At 33.1% G+C, this 22,655-nt stretch overlaps 1 protein-coding gene across 1 annotated transcript in view; it reads right to left on the bottom strand.

Annotated features, from left to right (window-relative positions):
- The window catches only part of LOC118195639 (uncharacterized), an 84,020-nt gene that overhangs the window by 37,250 nt on the left and 24,115 nt on the right, over positions 1–22,655 (bottom strand). Inside the window, exons 5-6 of the mRNA XM_085823034.1 lie at positions 22,458–22,634; positions 14,038–14,161 (exon numbers count right to left, since the gene is read on the bottom strand). Coding sequence (XP_085679160.1) covers positions 14,038–14,161; positions 22,458–22,634 — 301 coding nt within the window. The remainder of the gene's footprint in view (positions 1–14,037; positions 14,162–22,457; positions 22,635–22,655) is intronic.

Genomic DNA, 22,655 nt, shown 5'->3' with positions numbered 1-22,655 from the left:
ACTGACTTTTTGGGAAAGGGCCCAATAAATCGATGCCAATTATTTCATTTGGAAATTCGGATTTAATACTATTTAGAAACCCGGCCGGACGGAAATTAATATAATTAACTGCTTGACATGTTGGGCAGGACTGGACATACGCCCTTGTTAACTTTTGCAGTTCAGGAAAGTAGACTGCCTCGCGTACGCGTTGGATAGTTTTTCGAATACCAGCATGAGAAGCTAAAGGGCTGTCATGGAGCTCCTGCAGGATATTTAATCTAAGACTAGCTGGGATAACAGGTCGAAATTCGTTGTTGGAATTCGTAGTTTTTGTATAGAATAATAGACCATCTATTAGTTCGTAATGGGCCGGCCTATTTCTTATCGCCACAATATCTTGGTGGCTAAAATTTTCAGGATCCTTTAAATACTCATAAATACTTCCAAACTCAGGATCCTTACCCAGTTCGGTTATTACAGTTTCTCGGGAATTTATTGTACATGCTGTAAGCATTCCCACCTTTACGGTATTACCTTGTTCGTCTATTTTAATTCTTGATAGGGCATCTGCTACGATATTTTCTATTCCGGGGGTATGCTTGATTACCAGATTATATTCTTGCAGCTTGAGTGCCCATCTTATTAACCTTGGGGATAAATTTTTCCCTGAGTACAATCTAGTTACCGCCGCATGATCAGAGTACACTGTTATCGGCGCCTTTCCAAAATAGACTCGGAACTTTTGCACTGCTAACAGAACTGCAAGTGCCTCTCTCTCGGTCGCGGAATAGTTTCTTTGTGTTTAATTTAAAGTTCGGCTAAAAAATGCCACGGGCTGCTGATTTTGCGAAAGTACCGCTCCTACCGCATAATCCGAAGCATCCGCTGAAATTTCTAAATTCTCATCCTTTTCAGGAAATTTCAACACAGGGCCTTACGTTAATGCTTGTTTTAATTTTTCGAAAGCACTATTGGCTTCGGCCGTCCACGAGAATCTTGCCTTTTTCCTTTTTAATTTTAACAATGGCTCAGCGATAGCCGCAAAATCTTTTATAAAGGACCTATAATATGAACAAAGTCCTAGAAAAGAAGAGAGCTTCTTTGCCGTGTTTGGAGTCGGATACTTTTGTACAGCGTTTATTTTTGATTCATCTGTCTCGATCCCTTTTTGAGATATTTTGTAACCTAAATATTTTAATTCAGGGGCTGCAAATTTGCACTTTTCGACATTAATTTTTAGACCGGCCTCATTTAATAAAGAAAACACCTGTCTTAAATCCTGTACATGTTGGTCGAGATTATCACTAGTAATAATGATATCGTCTAAATAGATAAATGTGGACTTTCCAAGAACAGGTCTTAACACAATGTCCATGCATCGCTGAAATGTTGCCGGGGCCCCTGAAAGGCCAAACGGCATACGCAAAAATTCATAAGTGCCAGACTTGGTTATAAAAGCAGTCTTAGGCACGTCCTCAGGCCTAACCCCTATTTGAAAATAACCAGTCGTTAAGTCTAAAGTCGTCATAAATTTGGTTGATTTTATGTTCCTTAAAATTTCTTCTATGATCGGTAACGGATATACCGGATATTTAGTTATGGAGTTTAATTTACAGTAATCAATAGCGAATCTCCATCTTTTTGGATGCGTCAAAGGATAGTCATTATTTTTCTTACATAAAACCACCGGGCTAGCATAACTACTTGAGATGGGCGTTATGATCTTTTTACTTAGCATATCGGTAATATGCCATTCTATAATTTTTTCCTTATTCTTATCATACCGGTATGGTTTTTGACGAACTGGCATTGCATCTCCGGTGTCAATACTATGGTTAGTAACCTGAGTAAATCCTGGAATATCACTAAATAACGAAGCAAATTCACTTACCACTTGTCGGATTCTTCCTTGCTCGTCATTAGAGAGGTGGTCAAGTTTTAACATCGGCGGTTCAGCGTTTTCTGTACGAACTGGTTTCATTGTCAGCTTAAGGGTCGCTTCATTAAAATCCAGCGTAGCTTGTGCTTCTGAAAGAAAATCTATTCCTAAAATTATATGTGCTTGCAGATTCTTTACTATAAAAAACATCACCTTTACTTGTTCGTCCTTGATACGGATATACAACGGTACTTTACCTACGCACTTACATTTTTCTCCTTGCGCCGCTAACTCTGTCGTATTATCCGAATTATATATGCGGTATTTGCGAAAATACTTCCTAAAAATATCTTCTGCCACACAGGAACACTGCGCGCCTGTATCCAGGAGTGCGGTGGCTGGGATATTATTCACCAAGACTTCAATCTTCGGAAGAGTCAGATTTTTCACCATTACTGTATTTAACTTGTAGAAGAGGGGTTTTCTTGGCCTTCGGATTTCCGCACCCTCCCGTCAGCAGAAATCCGTTTTAGTTTAAATTATTTTTCCTTTCCGTGCTTTCCTTCTTTTTCCACTGGCCTTGAGACTTTTTTCCTGGGTTGTTATTGAACTGTCGACGTTCGCCGGCTGTTTTTGAATGCTCGGGATTCCTTGCCCACTGATTCGCTTTGCTTCCGTAGCCGTGTGCCAGAGTTTGCTGCAGTCTTGGCGTACCAAATTGGTTTCGCTGTTGATATTGGCGTCTTCTTTCGATGTCCGCCGTTCTTCTACTTTCAAACTGGATTGCTAGCTCAAATAACTTTTCCAGTGTAGTCGGATTTCTTAATTCAATAAAGTCTTGCACTTGGGGCAGTAACCTCGGCAAAATCACTTGAATTATTTCAGGATCCGGACGGTTTCCATACAAGAGCTTGAAAACGTGAATTTTTCTTAAAATAAAGCTCGAGAGGTTTTCGATTCTTTGTTGATATATACTGAAAAGTTCCGTTTCTAATTTCGCACGATCCCTTACAACAGGGAAGGCTTTTAGTAGGGCAGTCTTGAAATTTTCGTAAGTATAGGTGGGACTTCCTGCTTGACCCAAGAGACTTCTGCCTATACATTTGAACCAGTTAAGCGCTTGGCCCCTCAAAGCGCTGGTAGCTAAGGTAACTTTTTGAAACTCGTGCACGGGGTAGAGCATGAAGTGGTCATCCAATTTTTCCAAAAAACTGGTTACCGGTGAGTTTCCATTAAATGTTGCTTCTAGTTTCATCGAAGCGCGCATGGTCTGGACGATGTAACCAAATCCTTCCAGGGCGGCAGCTGGCATTTCTGGATTCTGAGCCGTTTCTGCAGGCAGCACAGGTTCTTCTTGAAACTCGGCCATGGTTATTCTTCTTCGTTGGGCGCCACTATCAGGGTCAATGTTCCTTCTTACCTTCTTCCGGAACATACAAGGACCTGACTCGGAACAGAGAGCTTACTAAAGCTATGTTCACTAATTGTGGTAAGTAGACAGGATACACATGAAGGGTATACAAAACCCTTTATTTTTCTCTATATACAATAACTTCCGTACTTCGGAATACACTGACCCGCTACTTGGGGTCTAACGTAAAAGTATAAAAATAAAACTAAACTCTAATTTAACTTTAGAATAATAAACGTGGAAGATTGGCCTTATAATAACAGGAAGCGTATGTAGTACAGAGAACTGTGAACACTACAATACGTTTAAATTTATCAAGAGGATTAAAACCTCTGGCCTGGAAGGCAAACAGCAACTAAGTAACTTCTAAGGTAAGCGGCCTGCTTTGACTCACTGCTTCCTCTCTCTCGCTTGGCAAAAAGCCACAACTTAAATACTTGGCGTTCGCCAGATAAACTTTGCATAAAAACCTTAACGCTTATAATTCTGGCCGGAAGTAGAAAATAAGAAGTGATAGTAAAGATTTAAAATAAAAATAAACGTTAGTAAAACTTAAGATTCTTACAGAACTTACTAGTAATTAACAATGATGCCCCTCTTTCATGAAGAAAAAATAACGAAAAGCAACAATGTAAATAGTTCGTTGTAGGAATGAAACGTTTAATTGGATTAAAAGGTTTATCTGTTCCTTTTGAAAATACAAGGTAGAATGTAAGTCATTAATTAATGTAGAAATATTTTTATGAATATATAAGTATTTTTGATATGACTATAATGATTTCATATGAATATATAATTGATTACATTCTTATGGGCATATATAATCTAATTCATCAACCGAGGAAGTGGTTTAGATTATTTTAATAGAAGCAAAAGTGGTTTGCAGACCAACAATAGTGGCAGTTAAATGTGTCTTTTTTTTTTTTTTTTTTTTTTTTTTTTCGAACATAGGATTAATGTTCCTTGACACAAAAATCTCTTGGTCAGTACTCTGAGATATGAAGCCTTTGTCAGTTCAATGATACTCAAGTAATTGAGCTCTTGATTAAGCTGACAGAGAGCAGCAAACCTTGAGTGTAGGAAAAACAAAAGAATGAAAAAAAAACTAGCTTCTGTTTCGTAGAATGACATTATCTGACATGTGATGAAATCAAAGAGAGGAAGCTTTCCAATATATTGTAGTATCAAAACTAGAACAATTGTGTGTGTGATTACAGTATCAAGTAAAGGAATAGAGTTGGAGGCTTAAGAATTCAAAACACACATTGCAAGACCTGTAAAATTCATAACTGAGAGAACTCGAAGTGAAATTAAGTTTTTTTTTCCTATCAAGAGAGAGTGTGAACGACATAACAAATTTAAAAGAGATTGTTTAGATTTTTGAAAATTTTTTAGTAGGAATTAGTAGGAAAATTCGCGGAAGTAGAATTGTGAGGACTTCCTATGGTTAGCTGATATTTCAGATATTGTATTATATAAAGAATATGTTCCAGTGTTAAATTACATTTTGAAAGGAACTAATCTACACTTATAGTACTAAATCTATAGTGTAGATTAGTTATATACTACTAAATCTACACTTTTTAACTCAGATTAGCTTTTTTTAGCATTTGCTTTTCTGCTGAGTTACTTTTCTACTGTGGAGAAAAATGTTAAGTGCAAATTTTGTTTTAATGCAAACAGAGCATGCGTTTCCTGTATAAATCACATGAATCTGTTTTGATTTTTGTTCAGCTTTCTTTGAAATGCAAATAGAATAAATCGCATAGTCCTCAACGACATGACTCTCAGTTTCTTCCGTACTTTGCCTTTGAAACACGACTATTTTTCTTTCGAATACAGTAGTCTAATTATACTTAATTAGGAACGCTCTTCTTTTTAATACCTTTTCGCTGACATTTTACGAAATTTTAACATATACTTTCACTATACCTGCAACAAAATTATCCTATCGAAAATTTTCTCTAATTAACATCTTAATTATAATTATAAATGAACTTCAGATTTTATTTAGCTGGAAATTACCGTAATGATTCAAATACAAGTTGGCTTTGTATTTATAAAATGAGTTATTAAAATTCCACTGCAAAAGATAAAATTTCTATATAATGACTAATATTTTTTATGTCTACTTTCGACTTAACACGCTCCCTGAAATCCAACAGTTTTTCCGGAATATAAAATGGTAGATATAGATTCGCCAGTCTAGGTCTGTTAGTTTCTTCAAGTGTCTGAACGAATTACTTTAAGAAAAATGAAATATTATTTCTTGATTCTATATTAGCTGAAACGGATACTTTTACTAACATGTGTATGAATATACATCAAGCTGACTTAGCTCTGCAATGCTCTTTTAAGAGCAACTACGACCAAAGGTCTCAGAAATCAACTGCGAATTCTTTAGAATAAAGTTCTCTGAATTCACCATAATATCCCATGAGTTCCACATTTCCATTAAAGATTTTCTTTGCAATATCCGATTGTGTAAAAAGTAAAATTCTGATATGCTTATGTCGTTCGTTAAACGAAGATGTGAGCAAAAAATCGTTTAAACATTAAATAAAAAATTCTAAATCGAATTTTGTAAAAATAGCTTTACCACATTGCTATTTCTCACACTGTTTTTCATTCACACAAACAGTGTGTATATGAAATATGGACTTGATAGTATATTAAGAATTAGGTCAAAAATCGATGACAAAATTCCCTCCACAGTGAAACACCATGAATGAACTAAAAGAAAACTTATAAAAATGGTAAAATTTTTATAATCCTTACGGTATTGTTACTGCAAATTATTTTGCAATTTGAAACGAATTCTTATTAGACTTATAAAAAGAAAACAAGTAATGATCATATGCATCGGTACTTAACCAGAATGCCTATTTCCGATTATCTTTTCAAAAATCTAACTTTTACATTTATTAGATTTCACAGAACTCAAAAAATATACTTATAAAATGCAAATAAATACTCATATGAAATGCAAATACACATATTTTCTCTCGCCAATATCGACCGATTAAACAACTTTTAGAGTGAAATTAACTTTCATTTCACAAAATATGAAATACTTTTAAAACTTTTAACTATACATATAGTTCATTATTTTACACAGTAGCTGTAGCTCATTTTCACAAAACGATAAAATTCTAACTAACCTAGCAATTAAAGTTTGCCAAACAATTAGCGTTAGTGACAATAAAATATGATATTATGAAAGAATTTCAATGAGTTGTCCTTATATGTGGACTTTCTTTTTAAAAGCCTCGTACTATTCAAACAAAGAACAATTTATCTTTTGCGATATCATTTACCTGTAGGCAGCAGTTTGCAGTTTAAATGATAATTATGTAACCGATACTATCACCATGGCAACATTATTTCATTTCGTTTGCGCAGTGTTGATGATCCATAGGAAAAAAGTAATGGCTAAAAGTTATAATATTGTTGTACGACGACGATCTCTGATCTTTGATTTCTGATAGTGAAAACTGCAACTGTAAAGAATTTAGAACATGACATTGATAGCATATTTATGGTTTTTTTTTTTTTTTTTTTTTTTGCTTAAATTCAGTAAAGTATAAAGATCCTACTGCAAGAATATTTATTGAAGAAAGACGATGCGCATCGTGTGTTTTCGCCTTTCTAAGATTCAAACAGCATTAATCACTTTATTTGCAGTTGACACTGAGCATTTTAATAATTTTGAAACTGTCCTTTGACTAGGCATATTTTCTTTTAACATTAAAGGTCTTACTTTTGCAACGTTTGAAACATTCCGTTTTTTTCCTTGGATACATGTTTAGAATAATTTTTCCACCTGAAGCTAAATTTTGACTTTTTTCCCACTTTATTGTAAACAACATTACCTATCGTAGCTTTAGATATCGCTTTCAGAATGTTTTTAATCACTAGATAGGAATAATTTTCTTCGGAAAGAACACAAACATAGCCTTCCATCCATTGCTTCTTTAAAAGCGACATTTTGCATGAAAACAAAACTGTCAACTGGCGGACGAGAATTCATGCTTTCAAAAATATAAATACAGTTTTAAAAAATTTCCATGCAGAATATTTTTTAAAGCAAAATCGTTTAAAAATGTGCGAATAGCCCCTGTGAGTTAGCCTGACTGTATATATTGCTTTTCTAACAATTTAACAGAAAACAAATTAAAGTTTGTATATTAGTGCGAGTAAAATTAGAAACATTGTTTTGCTGCCTAATTTTCAAAAATATCTTAAAATTTCATGTCTATATCTTCCTGTTCTAAAAACAAATGAATATTACCCCAGTTTTACAAACTCAGGATTTAAAATTTAGGATGGAAATTAAAGTGAAATTAGTATAAAAAGGCATACAAACTGAGCAATAAGAAAATATAAAACAAATTATTTGAATATTTTAAATTAATTATTTTTGAAACAGATTTCCTTAACATAATATGAAAATTTTGTAAATTTATGTTTTAAGGTGTTTTTTCATAGCACAGATTCCTAATCAATTGAAATACCAATGTTGAAACTTATAAAGTATTTCTTAAATGTATGGAAGAAACTTATCAAACCTTCATTGGTCAGTAATATATCAAATTCAACTAAGTTTAAACTTTTTAACTTTTTACACTTAACTATATAACTTCTTCTTCAGAAAATTAACTATATAACTCTTTCTTCATAAACTAAAATAAAGACATTTTCAGTATTTACAATATCTAACTAAGATTTTTTTTAATTACCCCGTTTTGAGCAGGGAACATTTACTAACCTGTAGCTGCAAACAGTTAGAAGAAAACGCTCATCTCGTTAAAATAGTTCTCTTGAAAATAATTCCGAATCTTCTCGCTTAGACACGTTAAATGCATTTAACATGTATATGCCGCTATTCTCATCAAGCGTTTAAACGCTTGCCCAGAAAAAGGAGTGTCAGATGAAACTTCTTTCTGGCCTTGATGCTTGTTTTTACTGGCACTTCCTTTCTGTTCTTTGATAATCTGTATCCGTCCGTCATCTGTTTAAATCATATTTTATCGGTACAATGTTTCTATTCTTAAAAGTCTGGATAAATCACAGCACTGAGATAAATTTTCATGACTGTGTATCAGAACTTTTGCATAATCTAATGCAATAACGTCCCTTGAGAAAGTGCAAATTTGAAGCATTCAGAGGAAACTATGGTACTGCATTAGTTAAAACGTAAGAGCTGAGCCTGGAATTAAATTCGCATTATAAACCCACTCTTTGAAAAATGTTTTACCTAATGAAAAATCGAATTAATAAAAAAAGTCACATATTTGACAATGAATTCAAAAACCCTTTTTCTGTATTTCAGTCAAAATATTATGTAAATTAAAATCAGCTAACAAAAGTACAGGAGATTGTTAATGTGTACTAAAAATTTTGTACTAAAAATCATGTTACGGGAGGTAGTACATAACAAACAAAAAATAATTACACTGCGCAAAAAGAAAAAAGAAAAAAAAACCAAGATATCGGATATGTATTAGATTTATGTATAGCAATGCTTTAATTTAGTTACTTTTACACAAAATCGGATCTTTTCTGAAACGACATGCCAATGTTTTTCCATATTTCGATTCTACGACTCAAATTATGTCAAATTGCCAAGTTTTGTAAAATCGCACGAGTAATTTTTAAGAAATTAGCTCTCAAATTTTTAGCTCCTCAGTGATAATTGAATCTGATATATATTTATTAATATCTCTTTTTTTATTAAACTTACTTGATTTGTTCTTCCAGAATTCGAAATTTAGGCCTAATCCAAATATAATTCGCACATTTTTAATTATTTGTTATAAAAATTTATATATTTTTTTTTTTTTGAAAACAATTTTAAATTATAACCTACAAAATTTTAAACATCATCTTAAATTAGACGTATTTCTAGGCACACCTGCAAAAAATAAGAGCTTTTTATTCAAAAGCTTCTAAGATACACATGAATTTACATAGCGGAGCGTTTTGAAATTTGGCATCTTTTTCATTTGAGAGATAATAACGCCAAACGATAATACGCACTTTGTTAAAATTATTTGAGAGTATGAAGGATTACTTTTTTCCATCTCGTTTACAATGAAAAAAAGAAAAGGAAAATGGGTTGCTATAAATTAAGAAGTTCGCCAAGTAAATTATTCTTGGCGAAAACTGAAAAAAATACGCCAAAATAAATTTCTGAATTTCTTTGCAAATTTCGCACCAAATTTTACAAAATTTAATATTTAGGCATAATTTGAGTCGTAGAAGCGAAATATGGAAAAACATGGCATGTCATTTCAGAAAAAGTCCGATTTTGTGTAAAAATACCTACGTTAGAATGATGCTGTATATAAATCTAATATATATCCTAAGTCGCGCTTTCGAGACATGAGAAACTCAATTTGAATTCCATCAGTTTGCCTAGTAGAACGGGAGATATAGAACAGTACACCCCTTTTTTTGTGCGCAGTGTACAGGGCACCAAAGTAGAGACAAATTATATCCCGCGAAAAGTTTTGAATTGCTTTTATTCTTTTATGTGTTATTTAACAGTTTAATAATATTAGTAAGCACGTTTTAGATCATTAATAATATATATCTACTTTTAATTGTGAATTAATTTATAATTATCAGATAATTTTATTGATTATATCTACTTAGTTATTAAAATGTCATTATTACATGATTTTCATTTAGGAATTTTCCTTTTTCCTTACCCTGAGAAATATATGTAAGTCACGAGGCGGAAAAGCTTGGGAAAAAACTAATATAAAAAAATAGTTCGATCCAATTCCAGCTGAACAGCACTGATCAGCGCTATAATTAAGGTAGAAGAGAAACGCGCCAAACGTAAATTAAGCAAAACAACAATCTTGTGTTTTGGTTAAATTTTAGTCGCGATTATAGCGATTTCCTTCATGAACAGGAACAGGCCCTTCTTCATCAGGAGCAAAGAAATGTGAGCCAAAAAAAAAAGGTTTGCTTTGCCTAATTTTAAGTATTAATTAATCTAAATTAATAATTTGTTTATGAGAATTAGTTTAAACAGTGAATTCTGTAGTTTGAGCTAAGTTTTAAAGGATTCCGTAGCATCTAATATGAAATTAATTACTAATCATGTTAAGAATAAGAAGTGTTTGTGTGTATATTTAATTGAATATGGCAAAATATAAGAGGGGTAGATGACAAAGGAAAAGTGTGCTTTCATGATGAATTTTCTGGGGAAAACTAGCTCATATTTACATTGAACTTAAGGAAAACCTCGAAGCTTGCCACTGTTGTGTTTTATTTACTCAAAGAAAAAAACATGTTACTCACAGAACTTCGTACGTTAGTCTGAATGACCTTTAAACTCGATGTTCAATATTTCTATGATAAAAAGAGATTTTTGACTGTGCAACCAATCAATTTTAAAATTGGCGAATAAGAATATGGCGACAATATCCTTAAACGGAAAAAACGTTTAAGAAATTTTTAATGCTAAACTTTATATAAAACATTGGACGAATGCCTAGGACCACTGAAGACAAACAGTTCATTTCGGATTCGCTTTCGTTTATTTAGTTACGGCAAAACACACGAAGGTTACCTGCCTAAGGGGGAAAATGATATCGTGGAGGACTTTCTACTGACTCGTATACAAGTCGCATATGGAGAAAATCACTAAAACGCCTATGCAGCCATCACCCAAACGGAAATAGCAGTATTCAGTGATTTTACCGCTTGGTTGCTGATGAAATATTCTGGTAAGAGATAAAGATAAGGCGGACTAGTAGTAAGAAAATCCCTAGCTGCAGTCTTTCTTTGAAGAAAAGAAAGTATGCTGAAAGACGCTTAATATAAACTTTCATTCACAAGACACGAAGACAGCTCGAATCCTTATTATGTAAAACGCATAGGAAGTTTTATTCAGTGCAAGTACGAAAAATATTCATTTATTGTTGCATTATTTACAAATCAAACATCCCAGTTATAAACAAAAACTAATCAACTTTTCAACTACTGTCTAAAATTCCTGATATCTTATTTGTTATCAGGTTGAGACTTTGATGCCATTCAATGCATGTTTGAAGAAATGATTCTAAAATTGAATAGCATTCGCTTCCCGAATAATAGAGCTTCTTAAAGAATCAAAGACATGTCTGATGATTTGGGGTCAAAGTAATTAAGAATAAATAAAAATATTCTTTTTTTTTCTTTTATATGCTGAAGAGAGTAATCAGTCATTGAAACTTTTGAGATCGAGTATCAGTTTTTATTTTAAAGTTAGTATGCATAAAGTTGCATATTATATTATATTGAAATAATTAATGATTTATTATTTCACACTGGTACAACAATTAAAAGGTTTAGGCCTTTAATACAGGCATAAATCTCATCAATAGTCAATGAATTCATCAATTTTATCATTTTCTAATTTGTATTGTTGAAATATTGATATTCAAAATGGTTACGGAACATTGATAACATCATGCTTTGATTTAAAATATGTGTTATTACTATATTTATTTTAAATAATACATACAATAACGAATCTTTGTTTCTTGTGGGGGAAGGGTCAGAATTCGGAAAGGGGAGAACATGCGTGTTCTGAATTGCAAAGTCTTAGTAAGGAGTAAAGGAGTAGAATAAAGGTTCAGAACAGCTGTGTATAATTTGACATGTATCCTAAATTGCACTTTGAAGACCTCAATAGCATAATTTGAATTTTCTTGATAGTCCGAACAAAACGGGAAATACAGAACTGTCCTCCACCTTTTTTCAAATTTTTGATAAATTTTTCACAACACTCTATCGACTTTAATATTGAAAACACTGTGTTTTTCTCAAAAATAAAGAAAGATAGATAGTTCAATGAACTTTTTTTATTTAAAAAATACAGAAAAGTCTATTTTACAATATAATAGTGAAAATATTTTAATTGTTTACATATTATTGTATGCTAACTAAACAAAAGAGTAATGATAACTGTTGTAAAACATTTATATTTCTATTTCGAGAGCACAGTAGAATGTACACAAACTCAAGCCCACTATAGCTAAGCAAATTTGTACACTATAAAATAGTGCAAAGCAACTGCTAGAAAGTAGCTAAAAATTCTATTTCAGAGATAATAACATAGGATGCATAATTTGCTCTTAATAGATGATTCTTTGACTCTAAAAAGGTTATAATCAAAGGGTTATAGAAAGCAATGTTATCGAATATCTGCTACCATTTTTCCAAAACTTTATGTAACAAATGATAGTAAGGGAACAATGCCCGTCTAAACGCTACGGACAACTATCTAGTTTCACCCAGACAAAAAGGCGATATAAATCCAAATTGCATCGAAATACAATGATACCAATGTCAAAGAGAGGACTGCATACTGCACGGTGCATTTCTCTTGGTTACAAGACCAGATGCTCCATGCATACCACTGTTAATTGCACATTCTCGTGTAGTGCGTCTCACCTGCTCCATCTTATCCACGGATTATGGGTGTTTTATCTGAAAAGAAATATCGGTTTTAACTGTATCAGATGAATGCCAGGGTTTGAGTGAGGTGAAAACATCCCAAAGCATACAACCCTCTGTCAGGGCGATTCAGTATATGATGGCGATCCGTGCTTTTCTCCTAAGATATATAAAGTCCTTGAAGCAATTTCTCCTAGGATATATAAAGTCCCATGGTATGTCTAAAAATAACTGCAAACTATCAGATTGTTCTGATAGTTTACCTACATCCATTTATGGTCCTCATTTAGGTGTTTTAACAAGCGAATAACTCAGCTACGTTGGCATGGTTCGAAGAAACTTCCTCTGAGTTCTAGACTCTACAATGCCCCACAAGTTCAATTATATCTTATAAAACACCCCCAGACTTAAAAACTCGTAGTCTTCACTGCCTGGACCTTCGTATCAAGTTGTTAGTGCAACAAGTATGATAGCCGAACCGCTTGTAAGCTTCCATTATTTGTGGTAAAATCAATATGGCGTGGTATTACCGTCATTCTACGAATTAAAGGAAAATATATAAATAATATTTTTTCTGGCAAGTAATAGTTTATTTCAAGTCTTAAAACTTTAATACAGCAAGCCTTTTAACTGACAAATGAACTAAAATACACAGTTCTATATAATAAAAACAGAAGTGACTATTCAGCACCCGCCGCTTATTAAAGTCCCTAATTAATAAAATTAGACACTTTTTACGCTCAAATATCCAGGAACCAAACCTTTGGTCAGATCCAAACCTTGGTCTGTCAATTTTTTATACAAAAACTTTTTAAAACTTCAAAATCTGCATAAAAAAATTTAATTTTAACATTTTTAATTAGTATTTTAGGTATTAATTATTAAACGAATTGTTAATCCCTGTCTTACTGGGTGCATTTAAAATTAACATTGCAAACTGCAATACTCAAATCACCGTCTGTGAAACTTAAGCCACTCAATAAAGTCAAATACGCTTCGAACAGAAGATATCTTAATAAGCAGCGGGTACCGTACACTCTTTTTCACATTACTTATCAGCACCTTTTCTGTTGTGCTAAAAAACTTTGAAAAAAACACTTAATAACTGTTATGCAAGTATGAAAAAAGTTTCTGACGTAAACTAAGTGAAACAAATGCAGTCATGAAAGGAAAATAAATTCCGCAAGAACAGTTTCACGTCAGATTTCATGAGGAGTTATATCACGAACAATTAACAACTTCGTTTTATGTGCGTCTTCAAATAGGTGCAGCGTTTCAAAATGAGCCCCGAACTGTTAATTATGGTGACCTTGGGACAGCTCTCAAAGTGTGAATGCTGTCTCCTGGATAAATTGTGAAATTCTGAAGAATAGCTGAGATGATGAGAAAAACTTCCATTTGACCTAAAGCTTCTCCAACACAAGATCTTTTTCCTGAAAACAAGAAAATAATTTTCAGAACTTAAAGAAATATTACTAATATTCCTTATCATTTAGTATGTTCATTTACATGCATTAAATATTGTACCAAACTAATTTAAAGTAAAATTAATAAAGACTGAATATAATAACTCCTCAGTAAGAAAGCTATTATATAGTTGATTGTTGTTTTTTTTTACTTATTACGATGATCCCCCCTTGGCCAGTACACGGAAAAGGAGGGATGCCCCATGGATGTACTTTTAAGGGAAACTGGCTCGTATCCACGCTACACATGGTGAAAACCACGAAAACGCTCATACAGCCAGCCCGTTCGCCGGGATTCGAACCTTGGACTTCAGCGGCTTCTACCTTTCGACCGCTGTTGAGCCATATAGTTGATAGTATGATTTGGTTTTCCCTTTCCAGGCGGGAACTCAGGAATTTTTAAATTGCTGTTAGATATTTCAAGTTTGAGGTTTTTTGTGAATTTTTATATGTATCTTTTTCAATGTTTAACTGACCCACCAGCGGCAGAGCGGTAACGTCGCTGAACATTGGTAGTTCGGTCCGAGGTTCGAATCCCGCGAACGGGCTGGCTGCATGGGCGTTTTCGTGGTTTTCCCCATGTGTAACGTGTATACGAGCCAGTTTCCCTTAGAAAATCCTCCACGAAGGCATCCCTCCCTTAAAGCAGATAGCCCTCGAGTGCTTTGTCGTAATCTAATAAAACCAAACCAAACACTTTCCAGGGGAAAACATTGCTTTTGGGGTTGCTATATTTTTGAATAACACGTGTCTTGTATAGAACATAGAACTTTTCGCTCGTTAGTTAAGAGCTTTGTTTTCGTGCATTTAATAAGAGATTTTTCTCTTGCTCGCTGCTTGTTGCCCTAGTATAACCAGGAGAACGTTCAACTAGAAATAGGAAGATTCGGAGTTCGAATCCCAGCGACAGCATATCTCAATTTTACGTTTCTCGCTCCTAAAAGCTCAGAATTTTCTGCCTAAAAGTTAAAAAAAAAATTTCTAATTAACAAAAATTTTTTAAATTTAAAATAGGTATTTTATTAGCCGTTTATTAAATATAAGATTCAAACTATCTTATATCTTTTATTCGATTAACTTAAAATATTAAGTTTGTAGTGAATCTTTTAGAATTTTCATACTAATAGTACAGCTTAGCAACTCTTTCTGATTCTTAATTTTAAATGTTTCTTTACATTCTATTTTAATGACATCTTTAATAAAATCAGGATGAATAAGTGGCTGGCAGAATTTTTCTCTATGTGCTTTCTCAGTTTTCTACAAAGTCTTGACGGAAATATATCGGATAATTGGCAGACGGTGTCGCCTATTTGCCTTCATCAACGTTGGTTTCGCGCAAAATTTATGTTCCTATTATGCTACTATGGCGATTAAAATTTTGCCAATAACCCAATACTTTTCAGTATTTATTATGTATTATTTCAACTTTTATATGTTAACTATGTAATACTTTAGAGAATTGCCGCTTTAAACTGAAATATTAAAATTTAAATAAACACAAAATTTTACACGACATTAATTTCTTTTTTTTTTCAGTTTACGTTTTATAATCTTAAAATGAAAACAGAAAACTACTAAAATTCGAAATCTAAGACCACAATATAACAATACAGATAACTTTTTACGATTAAAACAAAATCTAAGTTCAATACATTGGAAGAACGTATTCACTTGCCTCTCATGTTGTCTAACCTGAAATACCTAATCTTAATCTAAACTTTAATAAACTTATACCAAGTAAGCAATCTCTGTCATTTATTACATTACTCATTTATTACATTACTCAGCAGCTAAGTTTTAAAGGGTCAAGATATGAAGAATCAAGCATCGTGCATTCCATTAAGGCTATTTTAAGTTTAAATCTAGTCGATCATATTCACGCTTTCTCTTCTTTGATTTAACATTTTATACACATAGTTCTGCAACAAGAGAATGAAAAGGGAAAAAATGGACAACTAAGAAACAACTTTAAAAGGTTAACTAGTTAACAGAAAGATAGTATAGTATTTTCATACAGCATTTCCTGTGGTGAAAGATAGAGCGAAATAACGTTTTGGTAAATATCAGACTAAGGCTGAGGAATTAACAGATTTAATTTTAAGTAAAGCGAAGTTGGTAAATTTGTTATATTGAAAAAAAAAACTGATGGTGAAGACTTCAAATAATACTACCAAGTTATTGCCTCAGATTCAGGATTTTTCTGAGTTAAGAAACCCTGGTGCGCTAGAACAATGATTTGAATTAGCGGTGAAATTTAAAAGCAGGTGAGTGTCAATGAATATACAGCGAGTCCCAAAATTGAGGGTACACTCCATTCTACGACAGAATTCATGTTTAGAATGAAAACAAAAACTGTCAGATAAAGACAGTCACCAAAACCTTTAGACGAGGATGTAGAAAGATACCGAATCTTAATATTTATTCATGAAGAGACATAAAAAAAATGCATGAAATACAGAAACAAAATGTACAACAAAAATTGTCAAAAATCTGAGCTCACAAAATTGAGGGTACATGCAATTGATTTATTACATAAATTATAAAAAAATAACACATTAATATTTTGTAGCATACCCACTGGCTTTGATGACAGCTTCCAGCCGCCGAGACAAGATTTTTCGTAATTTCGGGTGAAATGTTTTCCCACTCCACTTTTAGTACATGCTTCAAATGTTCTTTACTTGTGATCTGATGTTTTCGGACCTCTTCTTCAAGGTGGGACCACAAATTTTCGATCACGTTCAAATCAGGAGATTGAGGAGGTGTGTTCATCTGATTTCGGCAGTGATACAAAAGCCATTCTTTGACAGTATTTGCTGTATGCTTTGGACCATTATCCTGTTGAAATGTGAATTTTGATCCTAGTCACTGTCCTTCAAATTATTTTTCAATATATTAAGATAACCCATTTTATCCATTATTCCATCAATAAACACTAGCTTTCCAACTCCCGATGATGCCATACAGCCCCAAACCATTACTGACCCACCTCCATGCTTCACAGTTGGAATTGTGTTTCTTGGATCTAAAGCTGAATTTTTCTTGCGCCACACCATACGACGACCGTCACTGCCAAAAACATTAAATTTACTCTCATTGCTGAAAATAACTTCATTCCAGAACTCTTGAGGCTTTAGAATGTGCTCTTAGCAAATTTTAATCTCTTAGCTCTATTTATTTTACTAATGACGGGCTTTTTGAAAGCTTTTCTGCCATTATAACCAGCCCCTCTGAGGATTCTGCGCACAGTTTCCGCAGAAACAGATTTACCCCCCAGTTTCCGAAGTACTTGCGGCAATTTTGGGGACACTTATTGTAGGATCAATCCTTACCTTGTGTAAAATTCTCCTCTCTGCTGCTGAACTGGGAATTTTCTTCTTGCCTCTCCCTGCTTCGTTTTCCAGCGTACCATCCTTTCTAAATTTTTGAATGATTTTTCTAATACAATTTACAAGTAATTTCTCCTATTTTTTACAAAGATTTGTCTTGATTAGACAGATTAATGGCCAGTTTTCTTTTCTCAATCGTAGTTTCTTTCCTATTCTCCATATTTGTCACACAGAAAGGTAGTAAGCTCAAATTTGGACTATTTGGATATTAAAAGCTTGTATTTTTGTACAAGTCTTAGGTTCAAATTATTTTTAAAATTTTGCTGTTAGTTTTACACAGTCATTTAAGAAGTGTACTCTGAATTTTGTGACTTTCAGAAGTTGAAGTTTTTCGTTTAAGTAATATAATATTTTTAACTGAGTTTTATAACTTATTTTTTGTGTAGTTAAGAAGATAAATGTATATTTTTTAATGGGACAAAACTAGGAAAACTTGCATAATAATTTCTATTCTTAATAGCCTACAAATTAAGTTAGCATTAAGTTTACCCTCAATTTTGGGACTCACTGTACGTACAGCGGGATAGAGTAAATATTTAGTGGACGTTTTTGGAAATCAGTAGCCGAAAGCCTTAGATTGATGGCACAAGGTGATTTCAAAGTCGGCAGAAATTTTTGTCCACTAATGTAGATCGCCAAAATAAGTCTCAAAACAGGAAAGCGGTGGAATATAAAAAAAAAACTTTAAACATGGTAGGAGTGTTGTAGTACAGAGAGGAAAGTCACCCCAGTGCCAGATGACAAACATTTGGAGCGTTAATCCTTTGGAAAATCTGCGAAGAACAGCTGTTACCTAATTTATTATATACTTAACGCTACTTGTGAGAGATCTTTCGAGACAGAAAGTAAGTTCTAATATTATTTCAATATCAGTTTTTTTAATTGCTTTTATACGTTCCGCCATTTAGAAAATATACGTATAGAGACTTTTACTCATTATAACCGTGAAACACAAAAATTTGATTCCCATACGATAAAATTCGACCGGGATATTTAATTTAAAAACTTGCAATTTCTGATGCCACTTTCAGTTCTCATTGAAGTGTCAATTAATAAATAAATCAGAAAAATTCAAGTGAATCTGAATTTGTGCTCTTTTTCTTTCACATGACACATATCTAAAATTTCAGATGTATAACTTTCTGTATTATAAAATCTGTTTATTCACTTGAAAGTCATACAAAACATAAATTTTACGATGCAAAGTATCGTGTTTTCCTTATCACATTCTGAACGGTCTTAACGTTCAAATTTATTTCGGTAATCTGAGATTATCCCGTCGACCATTTTCGTACTTTGAGATTATCCAGTCGACAATTTTCGCCAAACCCGATATTATCGCCAAAAGGTAGCTTCTGCGCTAATAATCGCAAATAACTGTGTAATACTTGACTTCGCGAGTTAGTTTTTTTTTTTTTTTATTATTATTATTATTATTATATTTTATTTTTTTATTTAATAGCGTGCTGAAATATACTGCTTTTTTTTTCCCTCTTCTCTTTTTTTTTTTTTTTTTTCACTCCGCAGCAAAATGATTCGAATTTAGGATTTGCCTAGCACGAAAAGAGTGTAGTGGCATATTTTAAAGAGTATGGAATCATTTCTTATAAGAACATTTGCGTTCATTGTCACGATATGGCGTTGTATATCAAAACTGATAATGGTGGTGCAATGTAAAGTGGTGCAATAAGCGAGTAGCTGTTCGAAAAGGCATGTGGTTGGAGGGCTCAGAACTCCCGTTTCTGACTGCCCTCGGTTTATTTACTGCTGATCGCAAGAATTAACATCAATTGAATGAGGAGAAAAACAGCTGGATTTAATAGGAAGGACAATTGTTGATCGGAACAATTATATGAGGGAAGTGTGCACTATTAAAAGCCTTCTACCCCAGTGTTTCTTAACTGGATCTACTCCAAGGACCGGTAAAATATTTCGGTACGTTCTCGCGGACCGGTAAGTTTATTAATTCGATCCATTGGCACAATTTTTCCACATAAATTGTATTGTAAATTTTATTGTAATGTAGGTGCTGTTGTAATTTCGGTTGTCGGCCGATGACACTTTGGATGTTGGACAGATAGCTGGATATTTCGCGGACTGGTAAATATTTCTTGCGAACCGACGGTTGAGAAACACTGCTCTAGCCTATTATAGCCTTCTACAACATGATTCGAAACAAATAGGACGTCCGAACAAAATTGTACAGATAGATGATAGCCTTTTTACAAAGCGCAAAAACCAAGTCTGTCGTGTTCTTCCAGAACAATGGATATTTGGGGGACTCTTCAGAGAGATCAATGAGTGCTTCACCGTAAAGGTTCCCAATCGAAACGCAGTAATTCTAATGGCTACAATTCAGAACAACATTGCAGAAGGAACTACAATTTTCTCAAGCTCGTAGAGAAGTTACAAAACTGATGAACTGGAAGCAGCAGTAATCCAACACTTTAAAGTGAATCATCGGTATAATTTTGTGGATCCTGAAACTGGTATACATACACTAAATATAGAACGATTATAGGGTTTGACAAAATGGAGAAACAAGCGGAACTGCCTGAAAACACTTGGCTTTCGTAATTAAACGAATTTATGTGGGGGAGAGTGCACAAGGATAATGACTTGTTTGTTTGCACTTTAAAAGCTATCAACGATTTTTGATGGCCGAAATAGTTTATAATAATATATATGGTTAGATTAAAGAATAATTCAATGTGTAATTATTAAAAAAATACAGGTTTTTACTTTGTTGAGATTCTTTTTATTGCGTATACACATAAATTTCTGTTATTATTATTTTATAAATTAAATGTGTTTAGAACGTTTATTTTGTAAATTGCTTTCCATTATGATAGGGCCAAAGGATTTGCGAATTTTCGAGAGCGTTTGCAGGTCGACGGGATAATTCCAAAGTTCCCCTATTTCTTTTTTGTAGAAGCTTTGAAGCTTTTTTTAATAAGCGATAAGAGAGTCAAGTAAAAATATAATTTAATAGCTACCTCAAACTTCCCAAAATTTCTAACAGACATTTTTGTTTCAGAATTTGATATCACAATCAAAATTGCCAATTCTTATAAAGTTTTATTTTGGGAACATGAAAATGACGCATATTTATGTATTTTAGCATAATTGCCTTTTCTGTACCAGTTGCTCACGGAATGCTTCTAATCTCCGTATTTGTTCTTTTTTTGTATATTCAATATTTGGGAGTTCTTGGATTTGTTCTCGACATTCTTGCAATTTGCTTCTTAACTCAGGAATTTTTAAATTGCTGTTAGATATTTCAGGTTTGAAGTTTTTTGTGAATTTTCATATGTATCTTTTTCAATGTTTAACTGACCCACCTGCGGCCGAGCGGTAAAGTCGCTGAACACTGGTAGTTCGGTCTGACGTTCGAATCCCGCGAACGGGCTGGCTGCATCGGCGTTTACGTGGTTTTCCCCATGTGTAACATGTATACGAGCCTGTTTCCCTTAGAAAGTCCTCAACGAAGGCATCCCTCCTCTTAGACAGATAGCCTTCGAGGCTTTGCCATAATCACACGCACACACAATGTTTAAATATTACCGTTTTCCAACAATTATTACACTTACAGCCTCTTGATAGCAACTATGATTTAGAGAGTATATGACAAGATTTATCGTCTGTGTAGTAAGCAATAAGAGATTTTTTTATATTCTTGGAAAGTATGCATGTCAAAAATATAGATTAAATATAAAATAAGACAGAAAACAGATCAGAGCTCTCTGGCTTGAGGTTAATAGCCAAAGAATGCAAATTTTCAAACTCGACGAAGAAATGATATTTACGATAGAACTAATTTGGATGAGAATCTAAAGCTGGACTTTCAGTAAGGGTAATTTTATTATAAAGAAACCACTAGCTGCATTTTTCTTTTAATTCCAGCTTTACGGGATATATTCTCTGATGCACACATTTAGACTGATCCAGTTCAAATTAAACTGTAACATTTATTCGACTGGCCAAGAATTCTTCATACACTATTTTTTCTTGTCGCAGAGAAAATATCCTAATTTTCGATCTACGGTTAATTTTTGTTTCGAAGACTTTGGAAATATCCACTTGGAACTTGGTTTTTAAGAATTATAATCGAATATTAATATCTTATCGCGTGTAATAATTTTATTCAAATCTTTAGGCTTAATTTGAACGACACAGTCATGCCTTTTATCAAAGTAATATTATGCATTTCTAGTTTGACTTACTTTGCATTTTAAAACTGTTATCCAGATTTGATATCATTTGTTCATAAGGAACCTCTTCATTTCCATTTCTTAAATGATAAAAAGTATTGATATCTTTTATCTCAAATAATCAGCCACACTCTCAAATTATCCCAACATCTAGACAATTTGAGGCAATTTTTACTTGTAATTTTTTTGCAGAATCGATATAACTATTTAAGTATTTTTACAACTTTTTTATCAGCAAGATTGAATTTCGAGTGAAATCTGAATTTTATCGTAAGAGCATTTAAAGTGAGGATGTTTAAAAATTTGCTCTAATATATTTTAATTTAAATTTGAAAAAAGTATATTAACCTTCTTAATAACTTAGAAACATTTTAAACAGAAGGGATAATTTAAATAAGCAACATATCCCTTCTTAAATTGTTGCAGTAGCTTATTTTGTCAATATGATTTATTTTCTAAGTATTGCTTGTGACTGCATAGCTGAAATTTCTTTAACACTATTAAAGACATGCGTATACTATTTGCAAGTTCTCAATATTTAAACATATGTACATTATAAATCTATAAAAAGAGGGGAAATTAATTTATTTATAACATGTAGTCCAGTTACTCTACTAGCAATTGATGCAAAAGCTCTGCGAAAATATTAATTGGAAATCTTACCAACGCCGAAAGGATAGGGACCTTCTGTTTTTATCCTTTTGCCATCTTTTCCCAGAAACCTATTGGGGTCGAATTTAGAAGGTTCAAGATAGATTTCTGGATCGTTGTTGATGGTCCAAAGATTTGCAATTACTATACTTCGACGAGGAATTCTATAGCCTTGAATCTTTGTCTCTTCTAAACAAAAAGTAAATAAAT

Source organism: Stegodyphus dumicola, chromosome 8 (genome assembly GCF_044657685.1).
Source record: "Stegodyphus dumicola isolate Sdum_Otavi_A_Nest chromosome 8, ASM4465768v1".
Classification (NCBI taxonomy): domain Eukaryota; kingdom Metazoa; phylum Arthropoda; class Arachnida; order Araneae; family Eresidae; genus Stegodyphus; species Stegodyphus dumicola.
The sequence above is the reverse complement of the archived record's forward strand: the minus strand, read 5'-3'. Positions and strand labels throughout refer to the sequence as shown.